Source organism: Vicugna pacos, chromosome 11, assembly GCF_048564905.1.
Source record: "Vicugna pacos chromosome 11, VicPac4, whole genome shotgun sequence".
In the NCBI taxonomy this organism is placed as follows: domain Eukaryota; kingdom Metazoa; phylum Chordata; class Mammalia; order Artiodactyla; family Camelidae; genus Vicugna; species Vicugna pacos.
In genome coordinates this window covers 37,213,132-37,239,263 of record NC_132997.1, presented here as the reverse complement: position 1 = coordinate 37,239,263, position 26,132 = coordinate 37,213,132, and the positions used below count along the sequence as shown (strand labels likewise).

General features: G+C 37.3%; 2 protein-coding genes and 1 non-coding gene across 5 annotated transcripts in view; 2 read left to right on the top strand and 1 right to left on the bottom strand.

The window, feature by feature from the left end:
• The window catches only part of PARG (poly(ADP-ribose) glycohydrolase), a 109,310-nt gene extending 95,367 nt beyond the window's left edge, over positions 1 to 13,943 (bottom strand). The window contains exons 1-4 of one of the 3 annotated variants that reach the window (XM_015249387.3): positions 13,849 to 13,943; positions 5,787 to 5,853; positions 4,189 to 5,175; positions 3,064 to 3,247 (exon numbers count right to left, since the gene is read on the bottom strand). In XM_015249387.3, coding sequence (XP_015104873.1) covers positions 3,064 to 3,247; positions 4,189 to 5,175; positions 5,787 to 5,824 — 1,209 coding nt within the window. In that variant the 5' untranslated portion in view covers positions 5,825 to 5,853; positions 13,849 to 13,943. Of the gene's footprint in view, positions 1 to 3,063; positions 3,248 to 4,188; positions 5,176 to 5,786; positions 5,854 to 13,419 lie in introns of all 3 variants that reach the window. The other 2 variants (XM_015249386.3, XM_006216083.4) reach the window with 2 other exon arrangements.
• TRNAA-CGC (transfer RNA alanine (anticodon CGC)) lies at positions 7,907 to 7,978 on the top strand. Its single transcript has one exon. It is a non-coding gene; the product is annotated as a tRNA-Ala (tRNA).
• LOC102524907 (mitochondrial import inner membrane translocase subunit Tim23) overlaps positions 13,878 to 26,132 on the top strand; it is a 27,790-nt gene continuing 15,535 nt past the window's right edge. Inside the window, exons 1-2 of the mRNA XM_006216081.4 lie at positions 13,878 to 14,219; positions 16,680 to 16,738. Coding sequence (XP_006216143.1) covers positions 14,114 to 14,219; positions 16,680 to 16,738 — 165 coding nt within the window. The 5' untranslated portion in view covers positions 13,878 to 14,113. The remainder of the gene's footprint in view (positions 14,220 to 16,679; positions 16,739 to 26,132) is intronic.

Genomic DNA, 26,132 nt, shown 5'->3' with positions numbered 1-26,132 from the left:
GAGGACCTATGAAAAAGCCTTGGGGAACTCCAACCATGTCTAATGGCTACATATAGGAAAAAAACTAAAAGGAACATAGGTGACTGAGGAGGTAGGAAGAAAATTCAGATTAGATGGTGTCAAGGAAGCCAGAGGAGAATATTCCAAGGAGGAAAGAATGGTCACGAGTCAGAATTGGCTGAGTCATCAATCGTGCCAAAAGTATTTGCACCTCCATACGGGGACCCCAGAGGTGATTCTGTAAAGATGTTCCATGTAATCTGAGGTGGAAAAACAGGTACCATAGAGCTCCACACATAGGGGAACACATATGTAAGAATATGCTCTGCGCATCCATCTGTCTAAATGGGTGTGTGCGTGTGGAGTGCATGCATCTATGTGTGTATTTGCCTATATGTGTGTATGTGTTTTGTGTGCATGTGGGCATGAGTGTGTTTACAGATAATCAAGTACTGACTGTCATGTCCATGCAATTTCAGACTGCCTTACGTTTCCAATGCTAAATATCAGCTTCATTTTATTAATTCAAATTCTGTAATTATTAATATCCGACATCTTAGAAATCTAACTAAGGACTGTTCATTTAATAACTATTAATTATATTAATTACATATATATCACATTACCATATTCAAGAAAAAGGACCTGGAAGGAAATACACCAAACTGTTAAACTCTGGGAATGGATCTATGAGACACTTGACTTTAATGAGGTACATACTTTCACATAACAGTTGCTTTTTTCTTTTCAATGATCCTGTATTACTTTTGTAATAAAATAAAACCTTCATAAATTCATGGGTCATTGGCTATCTAACAAATAAACAAACAGTAATTACAGAGATTAAATAATGACGGTATAAGATGCTTCAGGGTTTTTTTGTGGGCATGGGAGAGAGGAAGCAGGAAAAGTCAAAAAATCACTTATCTCCTCCAATTAATCTTTACTGCAATCTGCAGTGTTAACATCTTGCAGTCACCCAAGTCTTTTCTTAATTTTACGCACATTATCAATGTCTCTTTTTTCCATATCACCCATGCTTAAGAATTTACCATGTCCTACCAATTTTACTTCAAAACGATGCAACCATTTTTCTTTCATATTCCCACAATTATTATACTGTCTTAGTTATTTTCAAACTGTTTTAAGTAGCAGAACTCTTTTTTCCCTATGAAATCTGATATGAAATCACTATATTTAAATCAAATAAAAGCTATTTTTATAAATATAATTTTTACATTAACTTTAGTTATTCTAACATCAATAAATGGCAAGGAGGCTATTTTAAGAAACATTAAAATTGAAACTGGGAGTTACAGATGACAGCTAAAGCTTACATCCACCTACTACTTAATTTATGTTTATACTTCTTATCCAGTATTAAGAAAATCCTATTCACACACCTAAATAGTTGTAAATGGTAACTTTTTTAAACTGTTATTTTGACAGTTATAGAAATTCTTCAGTCACACAGCAGTGGCAATAGAACCTTGATTCTATGGTCTGCACAAGAATGAGTTTTCTTGGCAAAATTTGCTGGTTAAAATACGGTATAAAGAATTTTTAAATTTGAATGTATTTGTTAGTTCTTTTATTATAGGTTTTTCAGTTAAAAATATAATTTAGAAAAGAAACTTGAGTCAAATTTCAAAAGAACCCTTGAACCATCTTCATGTACCACAATGTAACCATCTCCTTACTTTTCATCCCTTACCTGAGCTTTTACATTATCTTTCCCTGTTTACAATGTATCCTCACTTCAATTTTCCTTACAGAGAACTGTCTGATTAATCCTGCTATACAAACAGTACAGCTATTGTCTGCACAGATATTTTAATAATTTCCAATTCCTATAAACTCAAGTCCAGTTCCTGGCACCTGAAAGCCTCTATGATGTGGACCCAAACCACTTTTCAGGTCTTTTCTTTCCCATCCAAATTCTCAGCTCTAGCAAACCAATTGTTTTCCATTTCTTAAACATGGATTTAAACTACACAGCCTTTTCCTATAAAGGTTATGCATCTGGAATTCCCTTGCCTTACTAACTCCACCTCAGAAATTTCTGCTCCTCTTTTGGAGCTCAGCTCAAACCCAACCACCCTGCTCAGTGTTGCTTCTACCCAACCAGGCTAATGAATTCTGTACTTCAGGATATTTAATCACACCTAGACGAAGTCGTACAAGAAAAGGGATTTTTTTTTTAAGTAGTCCCTGTGAAATCTAATAGAGACTAATAAGGGAGATGACTATTTAAAACTACTCAATGAGTGATAGAAATCTTCTAAAATTGGATTACGGTGATAGTTGCCTAACTCAGCAAATTAACTATCACTGAATTGAGTATTTAAAAAGGGGAAATTTTATATACTTCAATAAAGTTGCTTTGTTTAAAAAGAAAAAAAGAAACTATGGAAAGTGTAAAAGAGGTTACCAGGGGCCAGTGAGGCATGAGAAGTTATTGTTTAGTAGGTAGAGTTTCTGTGTGGGATGATAAAAAATTCCTGGAAATGGATAGTGGTAATGGCTGCACAACACTGTGAATGCCACTGAAAAGTACACTTAAAAATCATTACTATGGTAAATATCATACTTTGTATATTTAACCACAATTTTTAAAAATGAGGTTGGTTTCCGACATGTTGAATTCTGATACCTGTGGCACAGTGATGATGTCTAGCAAAAGGGAAAGCTCAGAAAAGAGGGTAAAACTGGAGAATAATTTAAGGATACTGAATCATACACAGGTTTGAATTTTAGTACCCAACATGCAGTGAGTGCTCAATAAATATTGTCAACTGAGTATTTTTTTAAATCCAATATTCTTAAAAATACAAAAAATTTCAATTTCCTCATCATCTGACAATGATTCATCTTATAGATTTGTTAAGTATTGTATTAAATAAGCTACCATTATATTTCTCCATCCTGTAGACTCCTCAGTACTTTATATCTGCAGAAAAGAGAAGCACTTTCTATGCCTTGGTCTGTTTTTCACATTAATAAGTATCACAATAAATTAAGAGTTGGCATCTTCTCTCTTTATAGGTAAGAGCTAACTCCTACCCGAATAGTCACTGTGTGATTGGCAGATGGTCTCAAGAGAGGCAGCCGGATCCCACACCTTGGCATTCTTCTCATCTCCTCAATAGGAGTTCCAAGCCATTTCTTATCTGGAGAAAGGTGAGGCGGAATGTATTTAGGGATCTTCCTTTCTGTTCTTTGATGTTTGATTTCACACTGTTCTTTTCTAAAGTCAAAACAAATGTATTCAGTCACAAGCCACTTATTGTTTAAATTCACTAGGATACACAAGTACAAAACTTACCCAGAACATTATTGTTAAAATGTGCCAAGCTTGCTCTGTCTACTTGGTATTTACAAAAAACAAAAACAAAAATAGCCAAAAAAAAAAAAAAAAAAAAGACCTTATAAGGCTTACAGTAAAACTCAAGAGCTTATTTTCCATAGACTGTGGAAAGAATTTCCAAATACACATAAATTACCTTCTGAAAAAGGGGACATGTCAGAATACAGACACTGCCAAATGAGTCACAGTTCACAGTATCAGCTACTTTTCAGGACTAAAGACAGTAATTTTCAATCAAGTGAACATACTATGGCATGTTGCCAGAAAAAAAATCACAAAAATTATGAAGTGGGCTTTAAGACTCCACATGGGATAACGGCAAAAATACAATTTTTACATTTTTTTGCAGTCAGACAGATTGGGATTTAAATCCCAGCTTAACCAGCCACAAATTACATAATTCCAGTGGATTCAAAACCCAGATCTCAGTTTTCTCATTTGTGAATTGAGAACACCACCACCTGCCTGTCTGTCAAGAGCATTAGAGAAAATGAATGTACAAGGAAAAAAAAACAAAAATGGGTACACAATGGCCTAAGAAAACAGCAGCTGTGATCAATATATTTATGTTCCAGTAATTCCCATGAATCTCAGAGGAAGGTTCATTAAATTAAAATCTCATTAACAATATTTATTTACTTCTTGTTTTTTGTTCCTGGGCTTTTTGGAATTGAAAAGTTTGAGACTAGGTTTAAATTTAGCATAAATAGTTAATAAGAAACACAACTATTTCCCTGCTTCGGTGTAAACCATTACTTGGTTACCAGCTGCCTTGTGTTACCCTCCTTGTATTGGAGATATTTTTGATGGAAAAAAATTACCTTTTGTCCTCTGCTTTGGGCAGTCTCATGAAATGATCTGTGATTTTCGAATCCTTTTTCCCATGTTGCTTGGAGTTTCTGCACTCTACATTCAGGCTGGAAGTACTTCCAGGTAGTTTGACATTTAAATCATTCATTCCAGTGCGACTCTCTCCTCCTTCAAATTGGAAATGTAATCGAATTTCACCTCCCTTAGCAGAGGACCGTTTCCTCAGTTCGGTGTCTGCTTCTCTTGCTTGGAACCTTGGAGGCTTATTTGCTGTTTGGGGGGAACTGCCATCCTCTTGTTCATCAAAACCTGGACTTGTCTCTTCATCTGCTTCTGAGTCCTGACAACTATTTTTGGAATTATCTACATCCATCGGTGACTCAGGTTCACTTTCTTTCTCAAGTGGAGGAGAATTTCCCAGGCTGCTTTCTTGTCTACTCAATTTGTTGGCATTTTTCAGTCCAGTACCAACATCCTCAGAACCGATATCTGACAAGGGACTCTCTGGCACCACGTCTAACTCCTCCTGCTGACACCCTGCACAGGCTTCCACAGGATGACAAGACCTGCTGCACTTCTGGTGACTTCTGGCTTCTCTGGTCTGTTCATCTTCTGTTGTCTGCTTCGCATTTGCAAGCTTTACAGGTGTCAAAAATTGTTGATTATCTCTACTTTCCTCACTATTTGTGTCACTGTGATCATCATTTTGGGGTGGCCGATCAATGTTAGCATTACTGAACTGCTCTGGTACCAGAGTTACTGCTGGAGGTTCACTTTCCAGAAGCCGCTCTGTATGTTTCCCCTCATTCTGCCACTTGCACATAGCTGCAGTCTGATGCTGGTTCAAATACTGTGTACTTTTTTCAACTGGTGATTTATCAAAACTTAGCTGAGAAACATTCTCTAATTTTTCCATGTTATGTTGATAAAAGTTATCTTTTTGTACAGAACTCATCATGGATTCTTCTCTTTTGTTGTTGTTTTCTTTACTGTGCAAACTACAAGAGATTAGAAAGAATTGATACAACAGAATTTATGATACAACAGAAAGAACTTACAATGCAAAAAAAAAATCATGTACCTGAATGCACTCTTAGTGTCACAGCAATAATTAAACCATTTGTGATTACCTGAGCAAACAGCATGCTCTTTCATGATGCCATGTCTGCACATTTGCCTATAACACCCTTTTCCTAACTGTTTGCCTGGCAAACACCTACCAGAGTGCAGTGTTAAACTTCACTCGCCTTCCGTGCAGTCTTTTTTACAAAGGTAAAGCTGATTGTCTGTTCTATATGCTAGCCACCACCGTACCTTGTTTATACCTTTACTGTTGCATTTATCACACCACGTAATTATCATGGATTTTGGTGTCTATCAGCAACACTACACTATAAGCATCTTCAAGACACAGACTCCTCTTTCATTTCTGTACCTTAAGTATATTGGATGATCCCTGGCACATAGGAGATTCTAAAAAAATTATTATTTATAAACTGAAAGAATGAACAAATGTAGATAAAGAAAAAAGGAGAGAAAATAGCATGAAGCTCCATAAAATATTCATATATGATGTCATTTGTTTTTCTATATAAGCATGTTTCTATACCTTTCTGATTCAGCTGTCTTGATTCCTTTAGTGTCCATCCAACTGGTAATAGTCTTTTGTTTGAAAACTGTAAAAACAAACAAAAACAAAACATTAATGTATACACATGCATGCCTTCAAAGATAAGATACCTATAGCAGCATATATACACGTAAGGCATTGTACTTGATTCTGTGCATTCAACAAAGATCAATCACTCCTTCCACAATCAAGCAATGGGAGATAACACAGGAACATAAAGAGAAATACATCTGACGCAGAACAGACAGTGACCCAACCCTAAAAGAGTTGGTCTAGCTTAATGGATGAGAATATAGGCTGCGAAGTCAGACGACAAATGGATCAGAGTCACACTCAGACCTACTGAATTCAAACCCTGGCTCTCCTACTGGATTCTTCTGTGACTTTGTGAGGACTCATTTCTCTGTGTCTCAGGTTTCTTATCTGTAAACATGCAAATTAATAGTATCTCTGCTGGGCTTATGGTGAGGTTTAAATTAAATAACAACCCGTGCAAAGTTCTGAGGGCATTATCTGACATATGCTTAGTAGGTGTTAGTTCTTAATTATCTTTAGCATTAAAAGAGATTCTGATAAGGAATTAAGGTATTTCTGAGGAAAAGTCTACTTTAGGAAATAAGAGTAAGTGGGATAATCTCATAAGAAATGCTTAAATTGTGCCTCGAGGAATAAACATGTAGTCATACAAAGGGAACATCAAAAGCAATGGCACCAATGGCAGACAAAGATAAAGAAAGCCATAGAAAATGATTGAAAAGTCAGCTAGGACTGTATCATGGAGGTCCCTGAACAACTCACAAAAAGAGTACAAAAAAAAGTGTCAAGAGTCACACTCAGAGCTGTACTTCCAGAGTGCAAATCTAGGAGGCTCCCAGTCAGGCAGGATACATAGCCTGGAGGGCAAAGGTGAAGGGACAAGACGGAAGTGCCTATTAGTAGAAGCCACTGGCCTGGGTCATGGTTCCCAAACCAACTGAATGACCAGGAGGCTGATAACAAATGGATCTGAGGGCCACATCCAGACCTACTGAATCAAAATCTATATGTGGTGATGGAGGCCTGAGAGGAGCAGGAATCTATGTTTTCTTCACAAAGTGATTCTGATGATCAGCAAGGTTGGAGAGGGCCAAAACTAGTCCTTGGGAAAACACAGAGGAAAAGTTGAGATGTAAGTCATTACAGACTTCACAATGATAGGAGAAGTTAAAAGAGACACTAAGCTTTAAGCCTGAGAGACTTGAAAGATGGTGACAGCATCAAATAGAAACAGAATACAAAAGAACTAGATTTAGGGGGGGAATACGATTAGGTTAATTCTGAACACACCAAATTTGAAATGCCAAAGAGATAACTAGATAGAAATGAACAGCAGACAGCAGCAAAAGTAGAACTGATGATTCAGGAGGGGGAAATGTAACATAAATAAACACAAACCACAATTTATATAAACGTTAGAAATTTAAGCATGTTGTCAAAATTTAATGTACTGTGTACAGATTACACTATATAACATTTTCGTATAAGAAAACACAAAATCTTGAACATTCTCAACTACTGTCTAAATTGCAAGGTAAAAATCTAGCACCTAGGTCATAGACTCTTCTCATTCACCTATGCCCCCTCAAACACCACAGCATGAGCAAAACAGATGCTGTCACAAATAGATGAAAATCGATAATTTATTTTTTACTGTATTTGAGTGCCAATACGATTTACACTTTCCACAAAATACTAACATAAAACTAGTAAAAAATATTTGCTTAGCATTTTTAAATTATTTCTATCACAAAATATATATATATATATATTTCTTGTTAAACACCATTACTTTAATTTTATTAAGTTAGTACTCCTACAGCAAATCAGGCTTCAGAGAAAAAAATGAGCTTCAGTCACAAGGGAGTAAGAGGATGAACTACCTGATTTTGAGATTTTTTCTATAGTTCCATCTTATCTATTTAATTACATAAAACACAGCAAGAATAGAAAATCCTCAAAGTACAAGTTAGCAATGAGCCAAAAAAAAATTCGTTTTTTGAGTCAGTGTAGAATTTAAAATATCTTTTTCCATAAATGTAAAGAGTAAATGGGGGGGGCAAGGGGGTATAACTCAGTGGTAGAGTATGTGCCCCGCATGCACGACGTCCTGGGTTCAATCCCCAGTACTGCCATTTAAAAATAAATAAATAAACAAACAAACCGGATTACCACCCCCTACCCAGAAAAAAAAATTTTTTTAAAGAGTAAATGGTGTGCAATGGCTACGTTCCTACAACATGCATAAAGCATGGCACTATGACAAGTCCACAGACCCTAAAGAGTGCATGCAACATCATTCCATACAAAAATTACGAAGAGTGTTCCAGTGCAGTTGAAGGAGCGGGCTCTCTTCTGCAGCTCTGACACTGAGAATGTATTCTCTGTCTAGCTTCAGGTTTCCTATTACAATTCCTGAAGCCTGAGAACAGGATGAAGGAGGAGAAGCAAGAGTTGAGGAACTGAGCCAAAACAATCTTGAAAAAGTAGAATGGAGCTGGAGGAATCATGCTCCCTGACTTCAGACTATACTATAAAGCTACGGTAATCAAAACAGTATGGTACTGGCTCAAAAACAGACACATAAATCAATGGAACAGGATAGAAAGTCCAGAAATAAACCCATGTACATATGGTCAATTAATCTACGACAAAGGAGGCAAGAATATACAATGGAGAAAAGATGGTCTCTTCAACAAATGGTACTGGGAAAACTGGGCAGCTACCTGTAAAAGACTGAAATTAGAATATTCCCTAACACCATGTACAAAAATAAACTGAAAATAGATTAAAGACCTAGATGTAAGACCAGATACTATAAAACTCCTAGAGGAAAACATAGGCAGAACGCTTGCAGATATATATTACAGCAATATATTTTTTGTACCAGCTCCTGGAATATTGGAATTAAAAGCAAAAATAAACAAATGAGATCTAATTAAACTTAAAAGCTTTTGCACAGCTAAGGATACCATCAACAAAACAAAAAGAATAGGGGAAAATACTTGCAAATGATGTGACTGACAAGGGACTAATTTCCAAAATATACAAACAGCTCATACACCTTAATATCAAAAAAACAAGCAACCCAATCCAAAAATGGGCAGAAGACCTGGACAAGCAATTCTCCAATGAAGACATACAAATGGCCAATAGGCACATGAAAAAATGTTCAGCATTGCTCATTGTCAGAGAAATGCAGATCAAAACTTCAATGAGATATCACTTCACACCAGCCAAAATGGCCATCAATGAAAAGTCTACAAATGACAGATGCTGGAGATGGTGTGGAGAAAGGGGAACCCTCCTACACTGTTAGTGGGAGTGTAGATTGGTGGAGCCACTGTGGAGGACAGTATGGAGGTTCCTTAAAAAAACTGAAAATAGAGTTACCATGTGATCCAGCAATACCATTCCTGGGCAATATATCCAGAGAAAAATAAAATTCAAAAAGACACATGCACCCCAATGTTCATAGCAGCACTATTTTCGATAGCCAAGACATGGAAACAACCCAAATGTACATCAACAGATGACTGGATAAAGAAGATGTGGTACATATATACAATGGAACACTATTCACCCATAAAAAAGAATAGATTAATGCCATTTGCAGCAATATGGATGGACCTGAAGACTGTCATTCAAAGTGAAGTGGGCCAGAAAGAGAAAGAAAAATGCCATATGACATTATTTATATAAAGAATCTAAAAAATAACAATAATAAGGACACAAATGAACTAATTATTATTTTGATTTCTTGAGTATGTGTGAGCACACTTGACTGTCCTTTATGATTGGATTACTGCATTCTATTGATTCTTATTTTGTAATAGGCTTTATTCCTGTGATAACTATGTAAGTTTACAAAGCTAAAGATCTAACCTGTTCTTAGAAACAACAGTACATACATGAAAACCAAAAAATGTGCAGTATACTGTTTATATGTATTTACATGCAATATAATGTGTATGTACAGTCGAACTGTAGTAATTCTACATAATAAAACTGGAAAAAAAAAGGTTTAGGAACTGATACTTCCTGCTAATAAAACAGTCCTCAGTCCTTCAGAGGGCCCCAAATAAGGATAGCCTCTCTCTCTTTCCAAAACTACTACTTCTGGCTTCCAAAGATTTCTTTCACAACACATCACAGGACTGCTTCAGCTGTACTCCTCTTATTCCTGAAGTAAGCATAAAATGATGCTTCCCAGGTTCCAGGGAATTTCTTTTAACTAGAAGTATTCACAGCAAACAGGGAGACAATAGAAAGTGATGAGACTGATACAAGGTCTGGAGTCAAACAGAACCTTGGACTGAGATCTTTGCTCAGTCATGTAGTAGTACGTACTTCATTTCTTTGAGCTTTTATTTCCTCACCTATAAGATGTGGTTAACAATACCTATTTCCAATGCTTACGTAGATGAGAGAAAATTTGTGTCCAGGCTCACAAAGCAGAAACTCAACAGATGTATTCTCTCCCAACATTTCCACCCAATCTCTTTTTTCACTGTGATCAGTTCTCCAACTTCACTCTGACTACACCATTTATACATAATCTCATCAGTAACCTCATTCAGCGATCAGCCTGTTTCAGTGAGCAAATCATTCAATTAGGTACTAGAGATACAGGAAAAAGGCACAAAGTGCAGTAAAATTCACCTGCATTTAAAGGGACACCTCATCTTCACAAAAAGTCTCTTTCCTCCAGCAGCAACAAGGCATGGACAAAAGGGTGTGGTGAGACCAAAAAGCAATGGACAGTGGGAGTCTTTCGAGACGAGGAAAGAGGTTTGAAGATGCTTTTGACAGCACTGAGGCTGCAAGAGTAAGGGGAATGGAGGACAAGCAGTCCCAGTCCCCCACCCACCCAACACTGACCTACACTTGGACTAACCCTGGATTGGGGAGAGCAACTCTAGGTAGTTATAACAGGCAGAAAAGGGGAGCTCCTACAGCAATCCAACTGGACAAAGCATTCCTCATCGGAATGTGAATGCGCTGAGTTCTGCCCATGTGCAGATTTGCAGATTTCAATCAATATAAGAAATATGCCCAGGAAGATACAAAAATTTAAAGATACTAAATAAATATCCATTTCCCTTCCTCACTTACTTCTCCTGGGATAACTATACATAAAAATTTCAAATATTGAGTTCCTAAGAGAATTTCAAAATTTGAAACAATAGATTTTGATACAATTTAGACTTGGAACACTTCGTTCATTGGTGTCCTGTGACAGGTATACAGAAAATATTTACATACATACACAAGTACAGCCCAAGTATTAATCCGGTTCCTCTTCTGCAGAAAATCTTTCTGCAGAAAATCAGAAGATCCAATGAATGAGGACTGACTGGCTCCCATCACCTCAAACTCACTCCTTCTGCTCTGTACACCAATAAAGTTAATCAGACCACAAATTAGCCTATCACAGAAGTCAAACACAGTACCTAGAGGTCACTCTCAGCTCCCCCTCCTGTCCACTCTCCTTCAACAAGTCCTCTGAAATCTACATCCTACATCTTAAACTCATCTCTTCCTTCTCATCTTCAAAATAACACCAACATTAAAAGAACAGGTACATTACTCACTAGGCAACTGCATTTGTTTCCTGTGACTGGTCTCCTTGCCTACCATCCTGACCTTCTCTAACCCAGTGTTTCACAAACAACAAATGACAAACATTTTTTAATAAAATAATATAGACAACATGAGAATGCATCAGACACAGTAAAGGTTAAGCATTATTTCCTGAAACATGTTTGTTATAAGTATGGCATGTTTACCAGAAGATAAAAGTATTTCCTACGCTGTGTATCAAGTGACGTACTGTGGGTTGCAGTCAGAAAAGTTCAAAGACATCTTTTCTAAAATATTAACCAAACGATATCCTCTTTCCCACAAGATTTTAGTGGTTCCCCATTAACCACAGAATAAAGTCCAAACTCCTTGAAATGGCACTTGAGTTTGTTGAAAATTAAGCTCTTGCCCCCCTTCCTAGCCTCAACTGACAGCCCTGTCATTCTGTGCTCCTGTCAAACCGCGATTTGCACATGCCTTTCCCTCTGTCTATATAACTTTTTCTCGCCTTGATCTATTCAGCAAATCCTGTTCATCCTTCAGTATTGTTCACGCCTGCTCCCCACTGCCTCTAAGTCCTGAGAAAACTAAGTATACACCGCTTGCCAGGGCACTGCTTGACTTCTGCTCAGCTTCTTAATATTGTTGACCAACGTATCCTTTTTGAAACGCTCTCGTCCCTGCACGACACGACAAATGCCAGGCTCTCCCTCTACTTCTCAGGCTGCTTTTCTAAAGTCTACTTTTAAATGGTGGTGTTTCTAATGTTTCCATCCTAGGTAACTTCTATTTTCGCTACATGCTTTATATGATCTAATTTACTTCCACAGCATCAATTATCATGTCTATGCGAAGAACTCCCAAATTTGTATTTCCAACACAGATATATTTCTTATGAGATACAAACCCGCGTATACCATTCTCTCCTGAGTCCATACATTTTTCCCCTTTCCTACTGCCTGCAGCCAGGTATAAACCATCATCACCTCACATCTAGACTAACTCCTTAACTAGTCTTGGGCCTGCACTTCTGCTCCCTTTCAATCCATTCTTCATTTTCCACACATCAGCCACAGGGACCTTTAAGTATATACACATATTTTAGTTAAAAAAAAAATATATATATATCCAATCAAGTTACTCCCCTACAGAAAACCTTTAATAGTTTCTCATTGCCCTTAAAGTTCAAAACCCTTAGCATTGTCCAGTATGATCTCATTTTTACCCACCTGTTTGCAACCCCACTACTCACTACTCTCCCCTGTTGACAATATTAATCAGCTGCACTTTGGGAACACTCCTTAACTTCCTCTTCATCTACCTAACACCTCAACACTCTTCTGTTCTCAGAATAAGATTCTCATCTTCTGTCTAGGAAAGTATCTTTGATCCCACCACAAACACCTGATTTTCTACCATAACAATCTGTTTTCTTCATGTTTGGAAACATCCATTACCCTTTATTATGTTGACTTCTGTAACTGTCTGTCTATCTTGATAGATTTAAGGGTCTGAAGACAGAAGCCAAGTTACCCTTGTTCAACACTGTAGGCCAGAGACAAGTACAATGCCAGTTAAGTGTAACATCTCTGCACCCAAAGACTTAGAATCTAAACTGAGGGAAGTTGCGACTTTCTTCGTAGCTTTCTTTCCATCTAGAGACTGAAGCTTCATATACACAATTAAACCTCCTTTACGACTGACGCAATTTCTCCGTCAAACCCGAGGAAAGCAAACAGGTGGAATCCCTTGCCACTTCCCGCCCAGTGAATGACTTCTCATCAGGGTTTCTCGCAACACCAATCGCCACAGGAAAATTTCGGCCCCAATTCCCCACTAGTGGCCTTGGTGGCTCAGTACGGGGACCTCAGCGTTCAGAGTGGTGCACACCAGACCAAAAGCGGGGGAGGGTGGCTGGAGTCCCTGGGTCCTCAGAGACCAAGAAGAGGTTTGGGCCGAGGCGAAGGACAAAGAGCTTTATTTCCCCACGTACCAAGCGAGGTGGCGCTGCCTCTGTGCGGTCCCGCCCGCCCCGGGATGCAGCCTGACGAGGACGGCGGGACCCTGAATTGCACGGGAGCGTCCTTGGAATCGAGGACGCGCCGCTGCCTGCCGGGGAAGCTCCGGGGGTCCGAGGCGGCCGGCGGAGAAGTTGCAGCGGCGCCCCAGCGGGGTCGTTTGGTGCAGGGCTCACAGCCGGGGCCCGCACTCATGCTGGGACCCGCAGCGCACAGTCCCCGGGCTAGCCCGGGCGGATAGCCTCATTCACTAACCCTGGGAGGGAGGAACTGCGCCTCCTTCTCGGCGCCTCCCGGCACCATGCCCTCTCTGCCGCTGCCTGCTTCTGCAGCTGCTGCTCTGCCGGCCTCCCGAGCCAGGCCCTATCCAGTCGCCTGCCTTCCCTCTTCCACAGGCACCCCACCTGCCTCAGGATGCGCCGCTTTGATTCTGGCTTCGTTCACTTTCCCACCACCGGAAAGCTGCCGTCAGGCGCTTCCGGCTTCCGGGACGTACGCTGTCGCAAAGCGGAAGTGTGGGGTTTAGCGGGCACCGGCGCCCGGAAGGTCAGCGTGTGAAGGAGGTGGTGGTAGCGCGGGTCTCCCCGCTGTTACCGAGGCGCAACGGCCGAGCAGACGATCCCGGCCTGAGGCAGGGGTGAGAAGCAGACGGGCAGTTTGCTGCACACCATGGAGGGCGGCGGAGGAAGCGGCAACAAAACCACAGGAGGGCTGGCCGGCTTTTTTGGAGCCGGCGGAGCAGGCTACTCGCACGCGGATTTGGCTGGAGTCCCGCGTAAGTATCGGGCCTTGCTTGCGAACACTTCTGACTGGTTCTTGGGACCTCGCCAGACGTGCGGCGTGCTCTGTTCTCTCGCTCCGTCTCTCTCCCTCTCTCTCTCTCTCTCTCTCCCCCTCTTTCTCCCCCTCTCTCTCCCTCTCTCTCTCTCTAGCGGTCACAAGCTTCAGTAGCAGTGGTGGGGTTAGTGTGTCTGCGCGGCCGGTCTTTCAACATTGAACCATTTTTTGGAGCCGTAGATCTCTAGAAGCTCTCTGTGGTTGGCTTGGACTGAGGAGATGTTGCATGTTTTCCTCCTTTTACATTTAAGCCCCGTACCTCATCTTTCCTCTGACACATTTCTTGTGTGTTGGGCTGTGTGCTTGGCCGGCCAACTAGGTAAAGAAGAGAACCCAGCTCTGAAAGTAAATGCAGTCCAAATATCGAGCCCATAAATAATTTCTTAGCGCAAAACCACAAAGGAGCCGTCGGGGCAGAACACTCAATAGTAATGCACACGGGTCGAGGCAACTGGAGGAACTTGAACTTGAAAGAGAGCTGAACTGTAAAAGCCACTTATAGACATGAAGAAAGAAGCCAATAAGAATTTTTGGAATTTTGGAAAGGATATTTGCAAGATCGAGGGTGCCGAAGCACGAGTACCCTGCCTGTGCCCTCTCTTTAATACTTTAAATATGTATTCCTGATCTTTGGAACTTTCTAACTGGGTATTCAACTTAATGAATAGAACTTGGACTTAAAGATAGTAGGAAGTTGATGAAGAATAAGCACTTTATAAAACTTTTCTCTTTTGAGAACCTTTGTATTATTTCTTTAGGTCCTTTGTGCACAAAAACAAAAACGCCCTTTAAAGTTCCTCATGTCAACCTGTGTCAGAACTGAATCTAGAACATAGTTTGTGAATAATAAAAAGAATAAGATGATTGTACTTAGTTTGTATAAAATAAGTCTTAGGAGCTCTGAGTTTTGGAGCACAAATGTGAAAAAGCATTGTTACATTATTTAAGATTTGAAGGTAAATTTAGATATTAAAGGGTGAACACCATTCACTGAGTACTTGAGATGGACTTTTCTGGGTACAAGACTACAGCAGTTAAAATTTAAAAGATGACTGCTGTTTTCATGGAGTTTACATTCTGTTGAAGTGAGTCAAGTAACATAAGTAAAAAAATATTTCAGTTAGTGGTAAGTGTGTAAAGACAATAAAACAGGATCTACAGATGGTGAGGGGAGCCAGAAGCCATTTAAGAGTGGGTCAGGGAAGGCAACTCAGGGGTGTTGACACTTCAGCTGCTACCTGAATACAATACAAATGCCTGGGGAGAGGCAAGTGTACAGGGAAAATGGCTAGTACCAATGCCCTGAGGAATTGGTGTGTTTGAAGAACAACTTTTAAGCCATGTATCTACAAAGTTACAAGGGAGGTGATGTGCTAAGAGATAAATGAGGTTAGAGGGGCAAGGAATTGCAGCTAACATAGTGTTGTAAATGTAATATAAGCCATGGTAAGGGGTTTGGATTTGATTACAAGTGTAAATGGGAGTCATTAAGACTGATTTCCTTTCTTTAAAAAAAAAATCACTTTAATTGCTATTTAGAAGCTGAATTGGAGGGACTAGAGCAAGTAAGGAGTCCAGCTAGGTAGGACATAGTTACTGCAGTCTGCATGGGATTTAATAGTTTGGACTAAGATGGCAGCAATAAAGATGGTGGTAAGTAACAATTTGAAGTGTACATTGGGTATAGGACTAACAGTACTTTGAATTGATGAAAAGACAAGAGTCCTGCATAATGAATAGATTTGTGAACAATCATCTGAGTTACAGCGGGAGCCAAATGTTAAATTTAAAATGTGAGAGTTGATTTTCCATCTTCAAAGTTAGTGGAATTCAAATCTGGCTCTCTTAAGAGTTCCTATTTTCTTTTGCCCTGACCCCCATTCCTACAGTGATGACCAAAGAATTATCTACCCTGTAAATCAACTCTGTCAGTAGCTGTCAACACTAAGATATGAAGGCACTGCCCTAAATATTTATACACAACACATAGCCCAGTGTTTTGCTTATGAAATTGATTGGTCTCTTGTCAGTCTGTATTTTGCAGTCTGTATAGTTGTCAAGCATTCTTGTAGTATAGTAGAAAGAAATTAGCTTTGTAATTGACCTCGTCTTTGCTTCCTGCTGCTTTGGCTGTTTGGTCCATATTACCGCCAATGTCTTGTTGGTTTGAGAGTCACACACCAGTGCAAGACCTTAATTGGGATTGGGGGCCCCAGGAGGAGGCAGCACCTATGCTGCCAGACAGCGAGGATAAGACAAAAAAAGTGGAAGAAAACTCCACATTCATTGAGCCTCAAATCAAAATTGCAAAACACATGAAACCGTCAAGAGTAGAATTAACACTAAAGGAAATAACTTTAAAATTTTGTCGTAATGTAATGCTTTGTTTTCTCTCTAGTAACTGGTATGAACCCTCTGTCTCCTTATTTAAATGTGGATCCACGGTATCTCGTGCAGGTAAGATTAAGACTAGTCCTTTTATGATTTTACTATTTTGGCCCTTTATCATACCATTAAAGAAATAATCCCAGGTACTTATGTTGACTTGATCTGTGATACGTGCTGGAGGCACCAAGTCTCCAATCCCCATTCACCCTTTTTCCTTCACAGTCCCTGGGAATTTGGCTTGCATCTTTTTCTACACTAGTTGATTAAAAAATTTTGGGGGTTTAGTTGGTTTCTTTTTTCCCTTTTTTAAAATTGTGATAAAATGTACTAACAGTTTACCATTTTTAACCATACAGTTCAGTGGTATTAAATGCATTCCTAATACTGTAGAACCATCTCCACCTACCATCTTCATGCTTTTTATCTTCTAAAAGTGAAACTCCATACCCATGAAACAGTAACTCCTTTTTCTGCCCTCCCCACCAGCTCCTGGCAGCCACCCTTCTGCTTTCTGTTGCTGATTATTGAATACTCTTAAGTACCTCAAATAGGTGGAATCATACCATATTTATCTTTTTGTGAGTAGTTGAGTTCATTTAACATAATGTCCTCAGGCTCATCTGTATTATAGTATGTTCCGAATCTCCTCCCTCTTTAAGGCTGGTTGATATTCCATTTTGCTTATCCATTTATTTGTCCATAGACACTTGGATTGCTTCCATGTTTTAGCTATTGTGAATAGTGCTGCTATGAACATTGGTGTACAGATTTCTCTTTCAGACCCTCCTTTCAGTTCTTTTGATTGTGTGTCCAACCATATGGTAATTGTACGTTCAATTTGCTGAGGACAGGCCACACTGTTTTCCACTGCAGCTGTAACATTTTACATCCCTACTAACGGTGCACAAGAGTTCCAGTTTCTTCATATTCTTGACCAACCCCTTATTACCTGCAGTTTTTTGATAATAGCTATTCTAATGCGTGTGAGGTGATAGTTTTGACTTGCATTTCCCTAAGAATTAATGATGTTGAGTATCTTTCCTTGTGCTTATTGGCCATTGTGTATCTTTTTTGGAGAAATGTCTATTCAAGTCCTTTGTCCAGTTTTGAATCAGTTCATTTGGTTTTTTGTTGTTGAATTTTAGTTGTCTATATATTCTAATTGTTAACTCCTTATCAGATACATGATTTGCAAGTATGTTCTCCCATTCTGTGGGTTGCCTTTTTACTCTGTTGATATTATCTGCCCAAAATTTTTAAATTTTCATGAAAGCAAGTTTTTCTATTTTTTTCTTTTGTGGTCTTTGCCTTTGGTGTCATATCCTAGAAGTTATTACCAAATCCATTGTCACAAAGCTTTTTCCCTATATTTTCTTCTAAGTTCTTTTTTTTTTACAGTTTTAGGTCTTACATTTAGATCTTTGATCTATTTTGAGTTAATTTTTGTATATGGTGTTAAGTAAAGGTCCAGCTTCACTCTTTTTCATGTGGATATCCAATTCTCACAGTACTTTCTGCTGAAAAGACTATCTTTTCCCCATGGAATGGTCTTGGCATTGTTGCCAAAAGTGTTTGACCACGTGTGCAGGGTTTCCTTCTGGGCTCTCTATTCCATTTCATTGGTTTAAATGTCTATCATTATGCCAAAACCACACTATTTTGATTACTGTAGCATTGTAGTAAATTTTGAAGTCAGCAAGTGTGAGTCCTCCAGGATTATTGTTCTTTTTCAAGATTATTTTGTCTGTTTAGGGTTTGTTGAAATTCCATATGAATTTTGAGTTGGATTTTTTTCTATTTCTGCACAAACATTGATATTTTGGTAGGGATTGTATTGAATCTGCAGATTGCTTTGGGTAATATTAACATCTTAATATTAAGTCTCTAATCCATGAATATGAGGTATATTTCTAAGTATTTTATTCTTTTTCATTCTATTATAAATGGAATTGTTTTCATAATTTTCTTTTCAGATTTTTTGTTTATTGTTAGTGTGTAGATATGCATCTGATGTTTTGTGTTGACTTTGTATCCTACTTTGCTGAATTCACTTATTAGTAACAACAGGAGTTTTTTTGTGTGTGCAGTCTTTAGGATTTTCTACATAAAAGAGCATCTGCAAAAAAAAGTTTTATTTCTTCCTTTCTAATTTGGATGCCTTTATTTCTTTTTCTTGCCTAACTGCCCTGGCTAGAACATCTAATACTATGTTGAATAGAAGTGGCAAAAAACTGGCATCCTTGCCTCGTTCTAGAGGGAAGGCTTTCAGTCTTTCACCTTTGGGTATGGTATTTGCTGTAAGTTTTTCATGTATGGCTTTTATCGTGTTGAGGTAGTTTCCTTCTGTTCCTAGTTCATTGAATGTTTTTATCATGACAGTGTGTTGGAATTTGTCAGATACTGTTTTTCATCAGTTGAAGTGATCATGTGGGTTTTTTCTGTTCATTCTGCTAATGTGCTAGATTACTTTGATCAGTTCTCATTTGTTGGGCCATCCTGCATCCCAAGAATAAATCCTCCTTGGTCGTAATGTATAACCCTTTTAATATGCTGAATTTGGTTTCCTAGTATTTTGTTGAAGATTTTGCATCAGTGTTCATAAGGGATACTGATATGTAGTTTTCTTTTCTTATAATGTCTATAACTTTGGTATCAGGATAGTGCTGACCTCATACAAAGAATTACGACATGTTCCAAGTGTTCCCTCCACTTAAGGGTTTTGGGAAAGTTTGAGAAGGATTGATGTTAGTTACTATAAATGTTTGGTAAAATTCACCAGCAAAGCCATCAAACCCAGGACTTTCCTTTATTGTTTGTTGTTGGTGGTGGTGATTCAATCTCCTTACTAGTTATAGGTCTCTTTAGATTTTGCTTTTGGTGAGTTTTGTGTTTCTAGGAATCTGTACATTTCATCAAGGACATCCAGTTTGTTGGCATACAGTTGTTAATAACATTTTCTTACAATCCATTTTAATTCTGTAGAGTTCATAGTGATGTCCTCACCTTCATTTCTGATTTTAGTAATTTAAAAAAAAATTTCATGATGGGGGGAGATAATTAGGTTTATTTATTCATTTGTTCTTAGAGGAGGTACTAGGGATTGAACCCAGGACCTCATGCATGCTGAGCTTGCACTCTACCACTTGAGCCACACCCTCCCTCCTTGATTTTAGTAATTTACTTCATTTCTCTCTGTTGTAATCTTTATTATGTCCTTCGTTTTGCTAGCTTTAGGTTTAATTTCTTCTTTTTCTAATTCCTTAAGTTGCAAAGTTAGATTATTGATTGGAGATCTTTTTTATTTTTTAATGTGGGCATTTATTACTGTAAATGTCCCTCTTACCACCAGTTTCACTGAGTCGTGTAAGTTTTGGTATGTTATGTTTCTTTGTTATTCATCGCAAGTATTTTCTAATTTCCCTTGTGCTTTCTTCTTGATTCATTGATTGTTTGAGGAGGTGTTTTTTTAATTTCCACAAATTTGTGAATTTTCCAGTTTTACTTCTATTACTGATTTTTAATTCATCCCATTTCGGTTGAAGAAGATGCTTTGTATGGTGTCTTTTAAAATCTATTGAGACTTAGTTTGTAGCCTGACATATGGTCTATCCCAGAAAATGTCTATGTGCACCTGAGAACAACGTGTATATTGTTAGGGTAGTGTTTTGTATTGTCTGTTAGATCCAGTTGATTTATTATGTTAACTCTTCTACTTCCTTATTATCTTCTGCCTGGTTATAACCGTTACTGTCCATTATTGAGAATGGGGTGTTGAAGTCTCTAACTATTACTGTAAAACTTTCTGTTTTTCCCTTTAATAACATCACTTTAGCTTAGTATGGTTGATCTGTTTCTAGGTAAGTAAACATTTATAACTGTTGTGTTTTCTTGCTATATTGAAGCTTTTATTAATGTCCTTTATCTCTTGTAACCTTTTTTAATGTAAAGTCTGTATTTTCTCATGTTAGTATAGCACTAAAAACTACTCTCTGTTACTTATTTTTTGTGTGGAATATCTTTTTTCATCCTTTCATTTTCAATCAGTTTGTGTCTTTCGATGTAAAGTGAGTCAACAGCATATAAGTGGATGGTATTTTTTAATCCATTGTGCCAATCTCTGCCTTTGGCTAGAGAATTTGATTCATTCATATTTAAAGTGGTTGCTGCTGATAAGGAGAGATTTCTGGCATTTTGCTACTCATTTTCTATATGACTTCTAGCTTTTTGTCCCGTGTTACTGTCTTCTTTTGTGTTTACTTGATTTTTTTAGGGAATTGTTTAAATTCCTCTCATTCCCTTTTGTATGTAGTCTGTAGCTGTTTTCTAAAATTATAATACTAATTTGAATTTATACCAGTTTAACTTCAGTAACATACAAAAATGGTACTCCTTTACCAGCTCAGTCCCTGACCCTCTCAATCATTGATGTCACAAAATTTTATCTTTATATATTGTGTGCTGAAAAACATAAATGATTCTTTTAAATGCTCTAGACTCTAAAATTATGTAGAAAACAAAATGTGGAGTCACAAAGTTACAGTAATACTTTTATAATTGCCCATGTGTTTGCCTTTATTGAGATCTTTATCCCTTCATAAGGCTTTGAGTTCCTGCCTAGTGTACTTTCATTTCACTTTGCAGGACTCCCTTGATCACATCTGCAGTGCAGCTAGTGGTCATGAACTCCCTCAGCTTTTGTTTATCTGGCAATGTCATATTATCTCCCTCACTTTTCAAGGATAGTTTTGTTGCATATAGTGTTCTTGGTTGACGGTTTTTTTCTTTTAGCACTTTAAACGTATCAGCCCACTGCCTAGTGGCCTCTAAAGTTTCTTTTGAAAAGTCAGCTGTAATCTTATTGAGTATCCTTGTATGTGACAAGTTGCTTGTCTCTTGATGCTTTCAATATTCTCTTTGTCTTTAGCTTTTAAAAGTTTGATTTTAATATGTCTGCAATATAGTATATAGTTTGGGTCTCTTCAAATATATCTTAAGTGGTGTTTATTGAGTTTCTTGGATGTTGATATGCATCTCTTTTACCAAATTTGGGAAGCATTCAGCCATTATTTCTTCAAACATTTTTTTCTCTTTCTCCTTCTGTGATGTTCACAGTCTGTTTGTTAGTCAGTTTCCTGGTGTCCCACAAGTCCCATAGGTGCTGTTCGCATCCATTTAATCATTTTTCTTCTTCCTCCTAAGACTCAGTAATTTCTATTGTCCTGTATTCAAGTTTGATGATTCTTCTGCCTACACAAATCTGCCTTTGAATCCCTTTTAGAGAATTTTTCAGTTGCTGTTCTTTTCAGCTCTAGAATTTCTTTTTGGTTTCTTTCTAGGTTTTCTTCCTCTTTCTTTCCATTTTGTTCATACATGTTTTGACTTTCCACATTTTTGGTTCTTAGAGCATCTTTATGACAGTTGTTTTAAAGTCTTTGCCTAGTTGATCTACCATCAAGTCTTTTTTAGGAACGTTTCTGTTGACTTAATTTTTTCCTTGAGTGGGCCATACTTTTCTATTTCTTTGTATGCCTTGTTATTGAAAACTGGACATTTGAATCTAATAATGTGGTTAACTCTGGAAATCATTCTCCCCCTTCCCCCAGGGTTTGCTTTTATTTGGTTATTGTTTTTGTTTTTTTAATTATCATAGGCTGTCTCTGTGCCAAGGAGCAGCCTGAATTGTAAACTCAAGCTCTTCTCAGTTCTTTTCTGAGCCTACAGTTTCCCTGGGCATATGTTGTCACTTTCCTTTTTTTCATTTATGTGTAACTGCTTTGAATATTCTAGTCTTTAATGTCAGACCCATGAAGGGGAAACAGCATGGGGACCAGCTCTCAGCTCTTCTTTAAAGCCCCTGAAATAAGTAGGAGGTGAGGAGGATACAACAGCCATGACTACCTGCTTCTGTGTATGCACCTCTGTGATCAGAAGGAGCAGTGATCAGAACACAAATTGAGATTTATATTTAAAAGTAACAAGTAATTAATTTTAAAGGCACTCTAATAAAAAATATTGAAATGAGTAGTTACAAAGTTATATCGTTAATACCAAGTTAAGTATAAATAAGACTGTAAAGCTAGGACTCTTTTTAATGAAATCTTGAACCAAATCTGTACATATGAAAAAAAAATACTACTTGAGTGTATTTTATTAGATCAGATTATTAATATTATTCAAGAGTTTATGGAAATAAGAGTGATCTGATGAATACAAACATTTGATATTAGAGGTTATACATTTTAAGACTTTTATTAGCCTCAGTTTTTTGTTGGTTTGTTTTTGTTGGGGTTTGTTTTGGTTTTTTGGTTGTTTAGAGAAGTTGCTGGTTCAACATAGATAATGTTGCAAATGGTAGGGGTTTTTAAAGCTCAGTTTATAATATCAAGCTTCAAAGCATAATTGTTGGGTATCTCAGGAATGCAAGGTTGATTTAATACCTGAAGAGCAATGTACTATGTTGTATCAATAAAGGAAAGAATAAACAGAAACTATGTGATTACCTCAGTAGACACAACTTGACAAAATTACTCAACACCCCTTTATGATTGAAACAAACAAAAAAACCATCAGTAAACTAGGAATAGAAGGGAACTTCTTCAGTCTGATAATGACATCTACAAAATATCCAAAGCTAACATACTTAATAGTGAAAGACTAAATACTTTATCCTACTGAGGAACAAGGCAAAGATGTCCACTCTCTTTATTTCTATTCAACATTGTATAACCAGGGCAGTTAGATAAGGGAATGATGTAGCAGCTAGACTGATAGAGGAAAAAGTAAAACTATTTGTAGATGACATGGTCTTGTCTATAGAAAACCCTAAGGAAACCACAAAAAACTATTAGAACTAATAAAGTTCAGCCAAGTTGCAGGATACAAGATCAATATACATAATTATATCAAAATAGTAGCAATGGGCATTATAAAAATGAAAGTGCAAAATAATTCCAATAACAATAGAATCAAAAGAAATAAAATTAGAATAAATTCAGCAGAAATGTAAAACTTATTCTCTAAAAACTACAAAACACTGAAAAATCTTAATCAAGGCAAATAAATTGAAAGATATTCAATTTTCTTGGAAGATTTAATGTTATAAAAATAACAGCAATCCTCAAATTGACCTATAGATTCAACAGTGCCTATCAAAATCTCAGCTGGCTTTTTAGCAGAATTTGACTGGCTTATCCTAAAATTCATATGGATATTCAGGGGATGCAGAATAGCCCAACAATAAAGAACAGCAAATTGGAGCACTCACACTTCCCAATGTCAAAACTTACTACCAGGCTGTAGCAATTAAGACATTTTGGTACTGGCATAAGGATAGTTTGGAGATCGGGAAAATAAAGATTGAGAGTCCAGAAATAAGTTGTCATACTTATAGTTAGTTGGTTTTCAACAGGGATGCCGAGACAATTAAGTAGGAAAAAAATAGTTTTCCCACAAATGTTGTTGAGACAACTAAATAGTATGAGCAAGAATAAGTCCAACCCAGCCTCATGCTATATATAAACATTAACTCAGAATGGACTAAAGACTTAAATATTAAACTGTGAACTCTTAGAAGACATTATAGGCATAAGTATTTGTGGCCTTAAATTAGACATTGATTTCTTAGGTAATGGCATCAAAACCACAGGTAGGGGAAAAATGGTAAATTGGATTTAATCAAATTTTAAGACTGTGCTTTAGACTAATAGCATCAAGAAAGGGGATAGATAGCCCACAAACCGGGAGAAAATATTTATAAATCATACATATGAAATGGAGTGACATTTAGAATATTTAATTTTAAAAAAACTTAAAACTCATTCATGAAAAGACAAGCAATTTTTAAAATTGCAAAGGATATGTGAATAGATATTTCTCCAAGATGATATACAAATGTCCAGTAGTTACATGAAAGATACTCCATATCACTAATTAGAGAACTGCAAGTCATAAAGCCATAGTGAGATACCACTTCACACGTACTAGTATAGCTGTAATCAGAAACACAGACAATAACAGATGTTGGTGAGGATTTGGAGAAATTGGACCTGCTTATACTGCTGGTGGAAATGTAAAATATTACAGCTGCTTTGGAAATAATCTGGCAGTTTCACAAAATTTTAAGAATATAGTTACCATATGACCCAGTAATTCCACTCATGGATATATAGCCAAGAGATTTGAAAATGTGTCCACACAACAAATTGTACATGAATGCTCCTATCCACATTATTCCTAATAGCCAAAAAGTGGACACAACTCATATCTATCAACAGACAAATGCTAAACAAAATGTAGTATATCCATACAATGAAATATTGTTTAGCAGTTAAAAGGAATTAAAAAACTGAGATGCATGCTAGAACATTGGGTGAACCTTGAAAACTTGCCACATGTTCTCATAAAAACAGAATCATCAACTGTGAAGACACAGAAAGTAGATTAGCCCAGGGTTGGGGATAAATGGGGAATGGCTGCTAATGGATATGTGGTTCTTTTGAGGGGTGATGAAAAATGCTCTAAAATTGATGGTGGTCTTTGTTGTACAGTTCTGAATATACTAAAAAGCCATTGAATTGTACACTTTAAATAGGTAAATTATATAGTGAGTTAATTATATATTGGTAAATTTTTGGTTTTTTTCAAAGAGTAATAGTTGGAACTTTTTGTTTAAGAGTTTAATCACTAACATCAACTGACAACTGCTGTATTTCTTGTTGGAGCAAGTGTTTAAATAGAAACAAGTTGATGATTGGGACCTTGCCACTTTAAAACTTGGTCGTTTCTGACAGGGAATTTGCAAAATAAAGATAATTTAAATATTTCCAACATCCATAGTGTCATCCAGTTGAAATATAAAGGTTTCACATAATCTCAGCCTTCTGATTATTTCCTCAGGTACAACGATATCCTTTCTTGGATTTTTTCCTCTCTGTGTTAGCCAACAGTGGCACTGATGGTATTTTAATGACACTAATGCCCTACAGTGTCAGCAGCACAAGATTCATGTGAACTTTTCAGTATGTTTTCCCTACATGAATTGTAGTAAAATACTTTATAATAACCTTGTTAGGTGCTTATTTCTTGCATTTTAAAATTTGGCTTGCAGAAGTTTTTTTTCTATAGTACTATAAACTGTTAACCCTGTTTTTAAAGAAGCCAAGATCCTTAATTTTATGGTGTTGTTTCCCCCTAAAATTAATGCAATTTGGCCAGGGTCTCTGCCTTCAAAAATATCTTCAGAAATTTTTGTTACATGAAACAATACATTTTTATTGCCTTGAAAAGGGTAAGCCCCAATGACAAGTAACCAATCACATTGTTTTCCAGTGGCTATGTGTGTGAATTGATATACATTTGATTTTATTATGGTTGACCCACTAGCTGAAGAATGAGTAAGTGATGGCATGCACTTGTGCTTACTAATGTTCATCGTGGCCATCTTTTTATTTCCTATTTGTAATTG